Consider the following 18,843-nt stretch of genomic DNA (forward strand, 5'->3'; position numbering starts at 1 on the left):
TATGCTTGTTTGGCTCTCCAACTACCGGAAATTATGTACAAAGAAGGCTCACCGCATACCTAATCTCACAGTACCATTCTCTGCAGGCAGAGATCAGTCAAACATCCTGCTTCCATTAAAAGGGCAGGTGACTCCATTCAGTGGATGCCATAGTTAAGGGCTTTCACTGTGCTCCAATGAAAGGATATATGATACAAAAAGCTGTCTTAACATGTTACCGCCGCTGCTGGAACAAGCCCACTAGCCCGGAGGCCAAGGGTATCCCTTCTCAATATAAACAGAGTAGGGTGTCCCATGAAAAGAACATTTCATCACTGACTAATGCCTCTGTTGTTAGCTAGTTCCTGTTTGCCAGAAGAACAGTCTGCTCTCCCGTGTGTGTGTGTGTGTGTGTGTGTGTGTGTGTGTGTGTGTGTGTGTGTGTGTGTGTGTGTGTGTGTGTGTGTGTGTGTGTGTGTGTGTGTGTGTGTGTGTGTAGAGAGAAGAGATTCTTATACAGTACACAGATGGACCCAAACTCATGTGTATTTGATTCTTTATTGTTTCAGCAACTTTATAGCAATCAGGTCGAGACAGCTACTAGAAATATCACAAATAGAAAAACTTCAGATTTACCATATACATATAAAAAATAAATTACATTGATGAAGGAATCACATTCAAAAAGATTCACGAAAGTAGCATGATAATTATCCCCCTCTCCCTCTTAATACAATTATTTACTTTATACGTGTACTACGCATGTAACTAATGTTGAAAACTTTACAAACATAAACTGGGTAAATTTCTGGTTAATGGTTACATTTTGAATAAGGTGTATCATATATTTCGTTGCTAAATTCCACCCCTGGCATTTTGCGTAGGGGGCCAGTGTCCAACCCAGGCATTGAGGAACAGGTCAGGGTTGTCCTGTAAGTCCACTGAAGTCGTTTTCAGTGAAGTAACATCGAGAGACTATTTACAGCATTGTACTTTTCCATCGGTCGATGTGTGCGGAGTGTCCAGGGGGGGGGGGGGGGGGGAAGTGGTGGCTGTAGGAGCCTCAGTCACTCTGCCTCCGGGCCCGGTTTTCCAGGGGTCCCATCGTGGTTTCCTGCTCCCTCCTCCGCTTGGCGTTGTGGGCCGCGGGGTCCAGAGCCTCCGAGGGGGCCGCCTGCTCCAGGGGCCGGTGGAGCTCCGACTGGTTCTGCAGCCGGGTGTAGCGCTTGCACTTGCAGGACGTCACCACCGTGATCCGGTAAGTCCTGGAGGTGCCGTCCTGGCACTGCAGGCGGATCCGCTGGGTGCGCGTGCGGTCGATGACGCAGCGCCACTCCTGGACCTCTCTGCGGCTCGAGGAGCGGCCGTTGTGGCTGCTGCCGATCCAGTTGGGCAACAGGTGGGTAGGGAGGCATTCCCCCGCGCACACCAGCTCCTTCACGGGGTTGAGGCTGGTGCACTGGCCGTCCGAGATGTACTTGGTGGAGCGCAGCTCCCGACAGCCCACCTGGTTCTGCTCCAGACCTGAAGCACATGACTCAACGTTACACACCACATCTCCTACATGCGTCACTGTCTTCGAATGACGAACTTTTGCTTTTGCCAATGCATTGACCGATCAAGGTTTCTGTTTGCATTATTTATCAAAAATAATAACATAAATTGTTAATGAATGGATATCATCCACATTGTACTACACTTTATAAATGATGTGAAACTATTGTATATATGTAAACAAATATAATTGTTTAAGTATTATTGCCCAGGCTATATCTTGTTGTATTGTATCCTCTTGTAGCCTAAATTATTTTGCACTACGATAATTTCTAGACATCTTCAATATAATCTACATCACTGTATTATACATCGTTGTGGTAGCCTTGGCAACAAAGATAGGTTTATTTCAATGTATTGAATAATTTCGGAATATATATTCTGTTGATCTAGAGGACCTCCATGCATTTCCTTCAGAACACGTCATGGTTTTAAAGCGATCCTTTAGTGAATCGTACGAATGAAACTATATTAATTTATTTATCTATTCATGAACTCACCTTCGCGCGGATACTCCATCTGTCTCCCGCCGTTCTGCGCGCGGTTTAACGACTCGTTGCTCGGGACGTCCGGGACGACATCCAGCGCCGCACCGTCCCGCAGCTCGGTGGCATCGTTCTTCACACTTTGCCCTTTCCCAAAAAGTACGATGAAAAAGAACAGACGGTGCCATTCGCACCTGGGATGTTGCATCGCTGCTCCTGGTTCAGTCTGCCTGGAGCGTGTTTGTGTAAGAGGTAACAGGTGGGCCTTTATACACAACTGAGGTGGTGCAGAGTCGCCCTTACTACATTTGTGTCTCAGCTTATATACCGCCTGCTTGGGTTCACAACAAAGCACCTAGTTTTATGAATGAAAAAGGCGTTTTTTTTTTCGACTTGAATGCCCACCTCCGTCACACCACGCGCGTCGTCCCATCTCTTCCCAGTCCCTTCCTATCTCTTCCCAGTCCCTTCTCATCTCTTCCCAGTCCCTTCCCATCTCTTCCCAGTCCCTTCCTATCTCTTCCCAGTCCCTTCTCATCTCTTCCCAGTCCCTTCCCAGCTCTTCCCATTCCCTTCCAAACTCTTCCCAGTCCCTTCCCAACTCTTCCCAGTCCCTTCCCAGCTCTTCCCAGTCCCTTCCCAACTCTTCCCAGTCCCTTCCCATCTCTTCCCAGTCCCTTCCCAGCTCTTCCCAGTCCCTTCCTCTCCTCTGAACCTCTTATCCCAGGGCTGGAAGTCCTGGCCTGCAACACTGCATGTCAATCACTCAATGTACGAACATAGCACCTCATGGTGAGGGGGAGAGAAGTGGACTATGTTGTAGAGATCAGAACCTGTACAGTATGTCACATTTCAGACTTGCAATTTCTTCAGACAATGTTGTTGCAGACAGAGAAATTTTCTTTTTCTACCCTGTTTTTCTACACAAAGCAAAATCGTGTAGTTCTAATGTTAGATTAAAGTAATGACCAAATAAATGCTTTTTATTTGGAACATACGTCCTACTGCAACGTTTATGTCCCAGATGGACATCTTTTGGGGTGCAATTATACAAGTCAAACAATACAAAAATACAGGGTTAGGTCATCATTTCAGTGTCAGCCTATCGATATATTATTTGTTGGGTTTCCTATTTAATTGTAAGCCTATTGTAGGCAACAACAGTTTACTTTACAATGGATCTCCACCCGCTGGTGATTAAATCAACCTCGTAGTTCCTCAACAACCACGTTACAGTCTTCGCTTCATTCATGAGATCACCATCCTTAACCACAGCCTTACACTGGCGAAACAAAGACCACTAACCACTTCATCCTACCGAAACTATGCCCCCAGAGCAGGTGTCCGCTTACAGGCCGTTCCCATGCGGTGCTCTGACAAAGAGCGTGATCCACCTGCCTCCTCTTTGATACCAGAGGAATGAACCCCAACCCTAGACCGTCTGGCACACGCCATTACCACTATTAAAGACAAGGCGGCTTCTTCCTTCACTTTCTTTGTTATTCTTCCAGAACAAACCGTCTTCTCTAAAGGACCTTGCGTCCTGTCCCGGGAAGGCTCTAGGGTCATATAATATGAGGTGGGGTCTCACCTACAGTAGATCAGATCCGTCTTTTACAAGCTGCCCTTACACCTCATATGATACCATCAAAGCCACTGGATCCGACGCGCTATTTGCTCATTTCTACATCTCCAGAATCTGAAACTTGAACCTCAGCCTTTTGTCCAGGTCTATAGTGAGTGTTTGGTGGCCGAGGTGCGTGATGGTGGGGAGTTGATACACTCCACCACAGGATGTGGGGGTGAGTTATGGCTCTATTGACATGTAACGTGACAGCGTCCTTGCTTATGCCTCCCAGCGGTATCCTTGGGACGGGACGGTGTCTCCCGTGGGACGGCACGGAACGTGCGGGACAATGCGCCCCCTCAGAAAGACTCTCATGTGGACCCCCGCACCGCCGCGGGATGTAAGCAAGTGCGCGTGAGAAATTGCGCTCAAAGATGATGTTGAGAACGATGCATCCATACCTCCCTGAGAGGGTGGGCTGTGCGCTCGGGAGTCAGATTCACCCTAGTGTGTGTGTGTGTGTGTGTGTGTGTGTGTGTGTGTGTGTGTGTGTGTGTGTGTGTGTGTGTGTGTGTGTGTGTGTGTGTGTGTGTGTGTGTGTGTGTGTGTGTGTGTGTGTGTGTGTGTGTGGGCCTATGCGATCTGGACGGGTTTCTGTTATAGCCTACTGCTACTAGCTGCCCTACCAGTCCTCCTCATGGAGTCGAACTGTACATCCTTACTCTGACAATAATAACTAGAAGAATCAAATCACCTTCTACCTTTAACATAATATCTAAGCACAACCAATTCTCACTTCAAACCTAAAAGTAACCACCTAAAACGAAATTTATCAATCTAAACAATCTTTAAATTATAACTAAATATGTTTCCCTATTGCATTTAACCTTCTTTTATGCTTTTTTTTGGTATCCAAACATATGCGCCAACAATACCATCTAGGGGCAACTATTATATTACACAATATGTGAAGCCATCCGCTATCGGTTAAAACAAAAGGACTTGATCCACTTTCCCAAGAGGCATCAAGTATTTCTGTTTTAGTAAGGGTTCGGTGGGGGTCTGCAGTGTATCCGTTCAAAGCAAAAACATCAGATACGTTTCATCTGAGGAGTCCTGGCCAATTATAATGAAGCTGTTCAATCTGCAAGACCAGAAATAATTTGGCATCTTCATTTACTGTCAGCAATCATCTGCCACATTTTCAATGTGTGATTGACAAAAACCATAAAGATGTTGTTTCACTTCTTTTCAGTATACATCACATCGCACCTCGCCCCCGAGTCCTCTCTCTCTCTCTCCCCTTCTATCTCCCCCTCTCTCCCCCCTCACTCCCCCCCACACTCTCTCTCTCTCTCCACCGTTCTCTTTCTTTCTCTCTCTCTCTCTCTCTCTCTCTCTCTCTCTCTCTCCATCGTTCTCTCCCTCTCCCTCTCCCTCTACCTCCTGGCCCAGCACTGATTGACTTACAAGGCTCCATGTGAGGACCCAACCTCTACTCTTTTTATATGCTGCCATTAAGTCTGATCATCCAAAAATACATTTCCCTTCACTACTTAACAGTTGTACCTCCTATTAAACCAAACCAGCAGAATATCTTAAATAAGTTGTCCTACAAATCAATTTGATCTGATGTCAACATTATCATCTGAAAACTCAGTCAAACCCACCAGTCATTGAACATATTCTTTATACTCTACTATATACTTTACTGTATCTACATCTACGTCTACTATACACACAGTCCAAGCCCAGAGTGCAATGCTTGTACATGTAGCTGCTTCCTTATTTCTAGAATGCTTAAATCAATTAATCTAATTATAGACATTTAATAATAAAACTTTATCAACAGCTGAAGCAAAGGAGCTGATGGTCAAATAGGAAAAACAGAGGTCCAATTATTATCTGCTTTAATACAAAAGCCCTTAAAACTACAAACAATTCTTACATTTGAATATGTATGATTATATATTACATTTCAGATTCATTTCCCACAACAAATGATCCGTAGAGCAACAATCCGAACGACGATGGGGACCGCTGCACCCAAATCACAAAGAAAGGAGAGAAACCATGATCAGAGAAACCAACAAAATCAGTTGTTCTTTCAACCCTGCAGGCCTCCTCGCTATCCTGCATCCGGCCACCAACGGGGTGAGACCACAGCCAGTCCACCGCCCGGGTTGGTGGGGGTCTATGGCTGCTGGTCCTCCCTCTCACACACGGGTCCCTGGGCCGAGGTCGACGGGCAGCCCAGAAGCTCCGCGGTGCAGCCCCCCGCGGCGGCCACCTTCTCCTCCGCCCGCATGCACAACGCCTGCAGGAAGTTAGCTGTCTCTCGGACCAGGTCGCTCTCGTCGTCTGCAGGAGCACAGAAATAAGTTAAAGAGACGCAGAGTTGAGCCTTCATTGTTTCCATGACAAAATGGTAACAACAACAACCCCTCCTCCACAGCTAGAAGGTTCACATGCAGCTGGAAGATGCACACACTGCTATAGAGGCGCATGACGTCCAATGGCTGTTTACATCGGCTCCAGGCTGCGTTCACAATCAAACTAGTTCAATCACAATCCATTTCACACTAGCATCAGAAAACAATCGATTTACGAAGACTGATGTCTGATTTATGGGTGAAAGTGGCAAGTTGACCACTGAACACGGGCAGTTGAGCACCATGGACAGATTATTATGACGTTTCCCATTCCCATTGATCTTTGAGTGGGGAGCAGCCTGTCAGGAGATCCTACCATCCCCGGCAGAACGGTCCATCACCATTGCTTCTTTCCCCATAAAAAGCTAAAGGCAGTGTTTAATTAGTGGATATACCTTTGAGCATTTCCTATTATAGGCTACTGTGTAAAACGCTGTTTAGAATTAACGTTTGTATCAAGAAAAGAAAGACCCACCCCCTGCGGTCACAATTCGGTGTAACACCGATACAACCGAGCGTAAACAGCTGTTTGATTCTTCTGCCATTTAGAAGAGTTATGAACAGTAACAAAATGTTTTCTAGTATTTCTTTCCGTAGATTGCCTCAAATTAATGCTGTTCCTCAGAGGAGGCATTGGAGGCAACGCCTCCTCCTGATTTCCAAAAAAAAAAAAAGATTTACGTGATGATGAAATTATATTTTTCTTTTTCAAAATTATATATGATTGCATGAAAAACTTTGTATGGCAGGAGGCTGTACGACATTACTCTGTGTAGGCCTATGTTACGTTCAGGGCTAGCCCATGGACCTATCAAAGAAGGGCTAGCCACTGAAGGCAAAGTGGCCAAACTTACTTCTGCCGCCATTGAGAATAAAAAATAACCAAATTCAGTTTCACTGTTGCGAGGTAAATCATCCATACCATGTTAAACATAAAAAGGGCGGCCAGCCGCATCTACTCCTTGCAACCAATCACAAATCAGCAATTTCTTTTTTTAACGTTCTGACCAAATGAGCCTTCAGTTTCCGCCTTGTGCCTCAACTTAATAGAAGGCTCATTTCCATTACATTTAAGCAGCACGCACCATGAATGAACTTTACTTTATGAAGTTGGACTTTGTCTGCACTTTGATTAAAAGTTCAGAAGCATTGCATTCTGCTGACACACTGTTAAAGGGATACTTCACCAATTCAGAACCGGCGTTCTATCATTATAAAATCGCTATTGTAATATAAAAAGAAAGTTATTTTTCCCTCAGTTTAACCCAGTCTCCCCTTGGCCCAGCTTTCTTGATCTAATTTTCTCCTGAGAGGACGTCAAATGACGCGTTTGACGTCATCTCAGTAAAACTTTGCTTGCCTGCTAGAAGGGCCGAGGACTACAAACCACTGGTTCCGCAAATTTGTGAGCCCACCAATAAGGAATGAGGGGGGGCGGGAGCTCGCGTACGAGATGTAAACAAAATGTCCGCCATGTTTCTTCACCGCTTAGCTAGAGAACAAATTTGCGATGTGAAACAGCCAAAGTGGATTTTGAAAATCTATTGTTGGATTTCGGACATTCAGGGCTATTTGTACGAGTCAGAATACAGGCAGGAAGCATTGACACAAATAGAGGAGGAGGCTGCTGCAGCTGCAGCTGAACAAGCCTTGCCTGTTGCCGAGGACGAGGAGCCGGAGCGCGCCGGTTTGCTCTGGTCGCCTATGGACACTAACACAGAGTACCTGTGCTGCAGCGAATTTCAGCGATACCAGTTTCTTCTAGATTAAATGGCTGAATCTGGCGAGGATGGGGCCATGGTTGTGTAACCTCTCACCCGGGCTTTACGCCTCATCTGAAGGGTTGGGTATTGGATACATATTTCCGGACCCAGAAAGTGAACTGGAAACGCCAACCAAAGCCCGCCGGGAGAAACAGACGTCTTAGCATAGAGTAAGTGTTTTTTTACTAACACATTGGCTACAATAGTTTTGAGTCACGGGGAACGTGAGAATGTTGTTATCCGAAAGTAGCCGATCTTGTTGGCAGAGAATAGGCTATGTTACGTTAGCTTGAAGTCCGTGTAATGCTGTATAGCAGGGGTTGGCAACTAAGTTCGGCCTGGGGCCATTTTGTTTTCCAGCCAGTAGGTGGCGGGCCAGAACATTATCAAAGGTTAGTTCAAGGAATTGATAATGAAAGTGCATCTGGAACTGCGACGCAGGCCCGTCAGCTGGCTTAGTCATATGCCTACCAAGCACTAGATGACTCTTAAAAGACGTACATATAAACAAGTGTATGCCCTAATCACGTAAATGTCATGCCTGATCACGTTGGGTAGAGGTGTTGCTGCACTGTCTCCACAGAGACAATGCAGCGATATCCTCATAAGCAGTTCTAACTGGAGAGAAAGTGAAATACGCAAGCTGCTGATCATGTGGGAGAAGGAGTCATATTAAACAAAAACGTTGAAATATGATGCGATCTACGAGAGAGACGCAGAGGAACTGTCCTTATGAGGCTTTTGTCGGGATAAAAAACCCTAACCCGTCCCTAACACAAAAGTGGTCAGCAAAATAAAGAATATGTTGGCGTTTTTTTTGCACTTGTAAATAGTTAATCGCGTTTGTAGCCTACACTCAGACGTGAAGTCATTCCAACATTTGCAAATATGCAAATTATTCTACAGAGGTCTAGACTCCGTACGCAGCCCCGCCTTCTCCAGTGAACCAAGTAAGCCTGCGCCGTGACGAACGGGGGATTTTACCCCCTCGTTTTTTTTTTCTTTTGTCAACAGCTCCTGCCTTTCTCTACGTGCAGTATCACACAAAAATACGTAATGTCGGGTCACTATGGTTGTTGTATATAGGCCTATAGAGGGGGGGTCAGTTTCATTTAATATTGCATAGTTTCCAATAACTCCCGCTCAGCCCCTCGCAGCTTATGCGTGACCATGACGAGTGTGTCTCTAACCTTCCGAGAGTAGTAGCAGGATTTGATACAATTAAATTCAGTCTCACGGAAATACGTGACACTGTCACGTCATTTAATATATTCATTCGTGATCTGGGACACGTGCCAAAAAGTGCAAATTTCAACTCATTCTAAAAAGAAGAGATGATGCAGCTACCTTTTTTTCCGTAGCGGTTAGCCTACAGAGCAGCGCAACGGCATTAAATATATCCGTGAATTGTCACAATTTCTCAGAATCAAAGATGAAAGTAGCAACGGGTGGCCAAAAGCTCTCATATTTTTAGAAATTTGTGCTTTTTGGCACGAAAAATTTAAATTACGTGTCCCAGATCACGAATGAATAGATTAAAAAAAAAAATCATAATTTCAGAATAATCTGGCGGGCCAGATATTATGTCTGGCGGGCCAGTTATGGCCCGCGGGGTGCCAGTTGCCGACACCTGCTGTATAGGCTACTCAAGGCATAATTTATCTTGCTTTGCTAATGCTGTTCTCCATCTTTCTTAGACAGTATCGGCTTCCTGTGTTGTCCAGGCCATCAGAGCTAATTATCCAGCACAAGATGGGCAGTACTGTGGCTACCAGGAGACAGTAGATGCTCAAGATGAGCTGTGGCTATTTTGACTCTAGCAAACGCACCCTACACATTTTATTTTTGTAAATAGTTCATATCTTTTCATGAATAATGAATGGTTCATGAATGGTTTTTGTGATTTGTTTACTAACCCAAGTGCTGTCCTACTGTATAAGATAAACACTTATTTCAACTGGGGAGAAAAGGTTGAGTACAAATACTTGAAATGCTGAGCTACTGTAATTAGCAAATGTATGTATGCGTACAGTAATATACAAATGATGCGTTTGAAAAAATAAGAGCAGAAGTCTAAACTAGTCAACGTATCACGGGGATATGTTTACACAAAGTTTGCTCGCGCTGCCACTCGCGCTAGGACCATGGGTCCTTCCTCCTCCAAATTCACTTCATATAACCTTCATATCTCGACCGGTGAAGTATCCATTTAAGTGTCTAGTTTTTAGTTATGATCCTCTCTAATGCGCCTCCACACGACGCGTAACTTGAGTATGTTTTTTTTAAAAGTTGTGTTGGCCTACGCTTTAGAAAAGACATGCAGGTGCGGGTGCATTGCGCGCGTTCATCAATGCGCGTTCATGTTTGCCAATTGCCTCCCTGGTGAGCTCGGCCGGGAACCGCTACTTGGCGGTCCTGCAGGTGTAGGATAAATAAGTGGATTTTTTTTTAACTGCCACTAGATGGGGGCAGTGTACTGCATGCTTCCCGTCAGGAAGAATACAGAATATATTCCGATGTTATTTGGATTGAAACTCTTTAACCTTATATTTGAGAGCCTGTTAACCTTATCATACCTTGATATATTTTGATCATTATTTTAGTAGTTATTTTACTCCAAATAAAAAAAAAAGTAATTGAATCCAGTTTCATAATTTGAGTTATATATATTTAAGTTATATCCTTAATTATTTTGAAAACTATTTGAATCCTTGTACTTTAACCCTGTTACAGCCAAACGTCCGGTCTGTGATCCCTATTTCATTTATGCAGATATATCTAAACAGAACAGAAAGGGCCCATCTGAAACCTGAACCTTTGAGTTCTCTGATCCTGGGAGCGTCGTGGTCGGCTTCCGGCGCCTGCAAGGCCGAGCACATCTTCTTATGGGAGAACCAGTGGAGCCTCTGGCACGCCACGCTGCAGTAGGCCACCTGGGAGACACACCAAAGACCTTAAACACTCCTCTGAGACGGGGAGAATCAGCACTACTGGAATCAAGCGTCCATGTCTCATTGAATCCTTTAGCAGATGCTTTGCTCCAAAGTAGCTTTACAAGTGAGCGTGATAACAATCAAAGCACACAATGTTACAAAGTGAGTAAGAGTGCTGCATGGCCTAATTGTAACCTGATCTCTGAAAATAAATCGTGCCAATATGAGGTAATAGGTGTCCAAAGGAGTTCAAACGTGGGCTTACTGATTTGCAGTAGGAACATCTCTTCTTTGCTCCCCTCTCTCCACACGTGAAGCAGAAGTCTGCGTCCACCAGGGCCATCTGCCCCATCAGAGCTTGGGTCAGCACAGAGAAGGCTGTTGGGTCGTCGCCCTGGAAACAGAACCACCGTAGACATGGTTTAGAGAGAGATCAAGGTCTGGTTAGTGATGGAGACCGCCTGCCCCCATCTAAACTGGATCCAGTTTATAGTTGAGCACAAAAATTATAATCAATGCAAATGTTTTATGCATTATTCTTCTGTTGTAATTTGTTGCAGATCAAAAACAAAACCATTCACACCAATTAATAGTATCAGTGTGCGTCCAGAAGGCGAGAACTCTCCTGGATGCACACTGATGAATTTGGAATTAAACTACTCTTCCTGATCTGGGTAAGATGGGCAAATTTACATACCCATAAAAGGGTGATGATAAGATCATAAGCATGTCTACGAAGGAATCCCTATGCCACACATCTTAAAACCCACTTCAGGCTTATTAGTCTGTCTGTTCTAAAATACAACCACATGGTGTTGGAGTAGCTTTGGGGTTGACTCACGATCTCTACCGGAGCGATGCTCTTCACCAGCTGCTGGAGCAGAGCGGCCTCACAGTGGGGGAACTTCCTGATGCATTCGCGGATAAACTTCTCCTGGTTCTGCAGGAAGCCGTCACTGTCTCTGCCCTCCAGCAGACTGAGCAGCAGCAGGTATGAAGGTAAATACCACACACGCACGCGCACACGCACACGCCAACGCACAAAAAAAAAGTCTACGTTAGAAGAGCCAAGCTTGGGTGTGTTAGGGGTGTTTTTGTGTGTGTGTAGGAGGGGTCCTTTATTTTATTTTTATTATTATTAACATTTCGTTTTGGTTCTTCTGGTTGTTCATTATTTCCATTAATTCCTGCTTTCGTGATTCATTCCTAAAATGTAAAAACCCTGCACTTTAATCGCTGTGCCATATTGCTCCTGTGTTTTTTTCAACAAAAGACCAATTTGATTCAGAGTCCAGAGGAAGTCCCAGGAGGAGGAGAGCCCACCTCATGACCAGCGCGTCCAGGTGGTCGTCGCGACCGCGGAGGTGCGTCAGGCAGCGCTGCAGCACGCAGCTGATGTAGTGCATCTTCATTGCCAGCACCTCGTTCATGTCCTGCTGCCGTAGGCACTGCTCACACAGCAGGTCCATCACGCCGTAGCACTGCTCCAGCGCCTCCGCCGCCAACAGCAGGGGGCTCTCCTGAACCAGCAGCACCATCTGGTGGCCAGAAAATACTTTATCGGTTAGAGCTCCTATTATACTACTTTTCTGGTCTTCATTTCTTATTAATGACTCCTATAGAGCAACCTGACACGAATCACAGCACAACAAACGATGAAGATTTTCGGGAAACACTTCCTCTCATCTGGGCGCTTTCAGCATTCTCTGCCAACACTCGGCTTCATCCTTCTCCGCCCCCTCGCTCGCCCCCCCTACTGCCAACCCCACACCGTTGTGATTGGTTACCTTCCGGAAAAGCATGTTGCAGCATTTCCATAGATGGAAAATCTGGATTGTTCTACGTAGATAAATCCCGGAAATTTGACCAAGTGAATCGCGACCGGCGTCCCGTGTTTAGCACTCTGCACAGCCGCCCCAGACGGTCAGCAGGGAATACGTCTAAATGCATGTACGTCATTATTTGACACTTTAGTATGGTTAAACATGACTATAAATCATTGCTAACGTTTATAGGTCATAGGCGTCGAAAAGCATAATAGGTGCTCTTTTAAGGTGACATACCACCGGTTGTGAGTGTGATAAGTTACAAGCCGTTTTGAAAACATGCCTCCTTCTGACATCAAAAAATGGCTTGTTCACCTAGATCTATGATGGATACAGCACACATCTAGGTGGATGTCAGAAGAAGCAGATTAATCAAAACGGCTTGTAACGGCAAATCACACTCACAATATGTCACCGACTATATATATATATACAATTTGTTTCTTACATTTCTTTTACATTATTTAAATATTTAGATGTACAACACAAAATGTATACATATTATCAAACAGTGTTAAAGTGGCCCTACAGTACATGAGTGTTGATATTCTTGAGTGTGCTGCCCTCTAGAGTTGGAGGTCAGTTTACTCTGGTGCATTGTGGGGAGCTGTAGAGGCTACTAGTGTTCCTCTCATTGTCTGATCAAAATGTTTCTGACTGGCATGGAAGAAAGTTATAAAATAAAATTGTTCATTTAAGATAATGTATCCATTGTACTGCACTATCATGGCTTGTAATAATGTAAAATTGTAATTGTAATTGTAATTGTAATTGTAAAATGAAGAATGTGGATGTACTTCTCATCTACCTTCCGCCCTACTACTTAAATTTATACTGCAAGATAAAAAGCAGGATTAAAAACATGTCCAATACACACATGTCCGTATAACAACGCACCCCAGGAACCTGCTTGTACATGCTCTTTCCTGCACGATTCAAGCTAAAACCGTGTCCCTTTATTTACAGCCCTGCTGCTGAAGATATATTTAGATCAACCAGAGTAGGGAGGATTGAACAGGAAGTAAGAGCTGGGGTCTCATTAACCGTTGCGTACGCAGAGAACGGTGCTGAAAGTGGCGTACGTGTCTTTCCACACCAAGGTTGTGATCTATAAAAAACGTACTTGACTGGAGAATGTGCGCAGCCCTAAGCAAACTCTGACCCATGCGTACGCATGGTTTGGAGGAAAAGGAGAATTTGCGACACAGACGGTGTGGTGGTGAACTGAAGTCAGACTGAAGAAATGTAGAGGGAGAAGAACGATTATGTTTTATCATCGCCCTTCATAAGTTTAATTTCAACCCGTATCATGCGTTAAATCTATGTAATCATAATAATTTAAGTCAACTGCGTTATTTCTCAGTTATCACTCCAGAAACGTCTCCTTAAAATCGAAATGAAAATTCAAAATCAAAATTCTCTATATTTAATCCCGTCACTCCATACTGTCCACTGACGGCGCGACTGCATGGAATAAAGCATCTGTCCAACATGTGTCAATAACATAATATTTTTATGTGACACTGTAAACATATAATCAAATGTCAATTAAATCCCAAGTGTGGAAAACCAAGCCACATACTCCTCATCACAATCGTTATATTATTGTCCGTTCCTCTTGATGCTTTTCATGACAAATCAGGCATAGGGGCTATGTTCAAGAAAATTTTACGTGGGTGATTACAAACTGATTATCCAAGGTGTTCTCGGTCAGTCTTATTACCGTAACCCTATAAATACAGCGGTGAGCCCCGTGCGTAATGCTGCACCATGGCACTGCTGGAAGACCATGCAAATAGCAGGAGTCGGAGGGAGAGAGTCTTCAGGGACCATAACGATTTATTGGTACATAAAAATATGTACCTTTATGTCAGACCACTTCTTTTTTAATTCTGGGACTGTGCGCTCCGTGCCACTGACCCCTAAGTCACCTGCTGCAGCAACATGTTGCCTCTCACTCTGCTTTTTGTTGTTAGTGATCCCAATCCCGTGACCGCCGAGCAAAACTACTTTTCGGGCCTACACCTCACCCACAAGTGTCTCCACTTCACCCTCCGTGAAATTTCGCTGTTTTGCTTTTCTCAGTCCTTCTGCCATTGTTTCCGACAAGACATAATACTTGCATCTGAGTCTGTTTTATATGCAGATCGCATTCATGAGGTCGTTTGCACTGGCCATTTATGGTTAAAAAGGGGCGTGTACAGGGCGGAACGTGAAGCTGATTCAGCTGCGCACACTTGTAGGCACTCTGTGATTTATAAAGCAAAGATTGCTTAGAGGTGTGCGTACGCAGGGTTTTATAAATCGGAATATTTTTTGGCGCACGCAAAACTTGGCTTTTGGGCATACGTACACTTTTAGTAACGATCCCACGCACAGTTTTATAATACCCCTGGGCTGTATCCGAATACTCATACTTGACTGCTATATAGTAGGCATTTTGTAGTACGTCACAAATATAGCGCGTCCGAATGCTCAGTACGCATTGTGTAGTAGGCAAACAGTTTCCGAAATGCGTACTACCGCCACAGCATACAAAAGTAGGTCACTACGCTATCCTACAATTCAGCTGGAGTCTGGTAACCGAAGAAGAAGAACGTTGAGGTGAAAAAAAAAAAATCTCTAAATTAGTGACTTTAGCCGGCATCTGATGTGCAGCGCACAGAGGGGAAATACGTAATCTCCAAACATCCGGTGTTGTTTCAGTGGTGTTCGGAAGCGTTCTACGCATAGCTGTAGAACGTTCTATATTAACGGTCAAGTAGTAGACACTGCACAGAAATAGTATATACTTAGTATTCGGATGCACCCCTGGTTTCATACACACGGAGGCTCGCATGGCGTTCAGAGTGCACCCGACTACCCAGGAATTCACACACACACATACACAGAGATACACACACACACAGACACACACACACAGATACACACACATACACACACATATATACACACACAAACAAACATCCCTATACACGTACACACACACACACACACAGAAACACACAGACACACACACACTATGAACAATTACCTTCCCTGTTCTTACTATGTCATTCCATGTTGTGGGTTTCTACCCGTTTCCTATGCTACTGCGCTGGATAGAGTGCTGTGTGCTGCAGAACTGGAGGATGAGGGGAGGGAGAGCCAATCACCTTCACAGGGTTGAGGTTGGTGGTCATGACGATCTTGTGGAGGGGTCCCGCCAGCTTGGGGGGCAGCTTGGGTTCCGTGTCCTGGCCCTGCGGTGTGGTGAAGTAGTCCAGCCTCGCCCGGGGAAAGAAGTTATTGATCACGCTCACACAGTCGTGCTGGCCTGCAATGAGAATGGTAATGGATTAACTCAGGGGGTTTACATCAACCTCACAAGGATTTGTATCATTTGATTTGCTATTATTCGCAACAAATATAGATTACTTTATTGATGATGGTTGGAAATGGCCAACACTTTATGCTCAGGCTGTATTACAACACATCAAATTGCATTGAAATGATTCTTGCTTGAATACAGATCCTCCCTGGATGCAACAGAATTAAAACAGGGGGAGCCCCATACATTGGGGGCCCAACCACGCCTGTGGCTCACCGACGAAGGCGGCCATCTGAGCAGCTGTCCGGCCCACAGAGTTAACCACATCAACCTCCGCGCCCGCGTCCAGCATCATAGTGGTGATGTCACTTTTTCCTGGGAACCAAGCACAATGTAGGAGTCGATCAGTGATCCTCCATCAGTAGTTCATTTATTTCCTTTTCATGAACATCATTTCATTTAAACACATTCATGTTTTACAGAAATCTGATCTGGATCTGGAAAGTATTTCTGAATAAGATAAGGATTAACAAAGGAGTTGCACACATCCTGAAAAAAGAGGTGCCAAGACCTACCAGACAGGCCGGCGAACATGAGGGCGGTGTAGCCGTACTCATGCTGGTTGCAGTTGACGTCGGCCCCGTGTCGAAGCAGCAGCTGACACATATGGGCCTTCCCCTTGTACGCAGCATGCATTAACGGGGTCATGCCAAACTGGATGAATGAAGAGAGAAACAGGACTTTGTTGTATTGGTTCCGCCTTAAAATGAATGATCAGAATCTATAACCACCGCTGTGTCTTTTGTTTTCAGGCTAATTAGAAAATGGTCACAGAAGATGAACATACTGTAGTGTACCATCTACACTGGTCAATTCGACCTCACTTCTCCTTCTGTGAAGTGTGGTATCTGGTATGACAGGCCTCTAGGCCTCAACGGCTATGTAAGTAGTAGTAAAACAAATCAAATATAATCGACTGGATATTTCACCTTCAATCTAATTTAAACTTGTGTAATATCAACTTAAGTTCTGTCATTGTATTGAAGCTGAGGCGATGTAAGGCAGCGATGGCTGTTGGTTCTGGTTGGCACATCAGTTCTTGAAGGACAGGAAGCCCTTAAGAGACAAAGGCCTCCGAAGGGGCTGTGAGTTACATTGAGTGGCATGGCACCATTATCCAATACTGCTCCCGGCCCTCCAGTCTCCTCCATATGTCTCTCCACAACAATAAGAAGCATATGCTGTCTCCCACAATGGTTACAGCACACATCACTCATGATGTCAATACGTGAGGTCTAGAGTTTTTTTAACGGGTCATTTTTTCTTAAGAGGTGTTGTCAATCTCAGACGATTATTAAGTAAAATTAGTTTAACAGAGTAAATCTTTCTAATTATACTCCTGCTGTCTTTCCTCAGCTAATCATGGGAGAGGAGAGTATCATGTTTTTCCAGTAGGGAAAATAATTTGTATATGAATGCAGAATAAATAAATAAATACTTCAATAAATACACATAACATAGAATACCTCATCCAAGCAGTTGACTCGCATATGTTGGTTGGCTAGTAGCTTTTCAGCCTCTGGGACGTCACCTGAAGAAAGGATTGAGATTTAAGGTGCAGGACTAATAGGTTATTTTATATATATATATATATATATATATATATAAAGGGAGGGGGCAGAAGTGCTTTGGGTTTGGAATGTAATTTTATGGCTCTTACCCGTGAGATAGTTATGAAATCCCACACTGAGAAAATATCAGAAAATAAAAATACCACCATTCAAGGGGTTACATAATGACTTTAAGGACAACAAGAATTATAATTTTATTATTATTTTATAAGTTATTGGCATCGAGCTAAATTATTGGGGCCAGAGCTTTGCCCGAGGGTCCATAAATATATATATATATATATATATATATATATATATATTGAAGCAACTTTTCAATGCAAGTATTATATATATAATTTTTAAAATAGAACTTATGATACCGAACAGACATAATAACATAATAAACAAACATTTTTGGTGTTTCATTATTAACACATAAAAAAAACAATAACTAATGCAATAACAGCTGAAAACATTGTTATCCAAAAGCCAACATTTTTTAGTCAAGATAGTTAGTACTCACCAGCAGAGATAAGTTCGAATATCGCCCTCTCGGACGCTGAAAGATCCCCCTTTTGAGGCGCAGCCATGGTATGCTTGAGGTAGGTGTTGAGGTAGGCTGAATTGCAAAACCTTTGCCTAGGCCTATTTGCCTTGTCTTTGAGCTTCTCTCACATGGCAAAGGTGTTTTTATACAGGAGGCAGGAAAGGTCTTTCTCTTGCAGAGATTGGTCCACATTGGAATATACCATCATACAAAGGGGGGAGGTGAGGTCCATTGTATTTATGCATGAGGCTTGACCAACAGGGACAGAGTGCTAGACAGTGTAGAACGCATGGATGTGAATGGATCTAAATTTTATGAAATGAGAATATCTATTTCCGCTGTGCATGGCAGCAGTGTAGGCATTAATATCAATCATTTATTTCAATTTTTTAACTGAAAATTGGTTAGAACAAAGCAGCAGCATTTTGATGGAGACAGCTCTTCCCAAATTTGACTTTATGGGTGTTTGTAGGTCTGGAAAAAGAGGTGGAAAGAGGTGTTGTCCCTGTTTTATTTGAGAATCTATTTCAGGGCAAACCGATGTAATTTGGTGATTTAGGGTGAGCCCATGCCACGCCCCCCAAAAAAGTCACATAACTATTTTTTTGGGATATGTAGTAGAGGTCAGATTCAGAGTTATGCATGTTGGATTGCTTGGGTGTAGGTCTGGGAAGAATTGTATCTCAAAATCTTGCAAGCGAGCTGCTGGGTGAGGCGCCACGAGATGGATCATTTGCTGAGGCTTTGAGAGTCACTTCCAGTAGGGCTGGAGGCCGCATATTGATAATCGTACAGGTCCTTGAGACCCTCTTTGATATAAAAGAGACCTAAGGT

At 44.1% G+C, this 18,843-nt stretch overlaps 2 protein-coding genes across 2 annotated transcripts; both read right to left on the reverse strand.

Annotated features, from left to right (window-relative positions):
• Window positions 1-1,042: 1,042 nt before the first annotated feature.
• Window positions 1,043-2,226, reverse strand: sostdc1b (sclerostin domain containing 1b; the record flags this gene model as incomplete). Its single annotated transcript, XM_079748969.1, has 2 exons — window positions 1,043-1,503; window positions 2,034-2,226. 2 exons carry the CDS (start codon window positions 2,224-2,226, stop codon window positions 1,043-1,045), a joined length of 654 nt encoding a protein of 217 aa, XP_079605095.1.
• A 3,553-nt stretch (window positions 2,227-5,779) lies between these two features.
• On the reverse strand, window positions 5,780-18,052 carry LOC307085032 (ankyrin repeat and MYND domain-containing protein 2-like; the record flags this gene model as incomplete). Its single annotated transcript, XM_079749652.1, has 10 exons — window positions 5,780-5,946; window positions 10,596-10,713; window positions 10,979-11,107; window positions 11,555-11,690; window positions 12,037-12,251; window positions 15,695-15,855; window positions 16,126-16,224; window positions 16,425-16,563; window positions 17,376-17,440; window positions 17,986-18,052. 10 exons carry the CDS (start codon window positions 18,050-18,052, stop codon window positions 5,780-5,782), a joined length of 1,296 nt encoding a protein of 431 aa, XP_079605778.1.
• Window positions 18,053-18,843: the final 791 nt, after the last annotated feature.

The sequence above is a fragment of the Pollachius pollachius genome (assembly GCF_949987615.1).
Source record: "Pollachius pollachius genome assembly, chromosome: 13".
In the NCBI taxonomy this organism is placed as follows: Eukaryota; Metazoa; Chordata; class Actinopteri; order Gadiformes; family Gadidae; genus Pollachius; species Pollachius pollachius.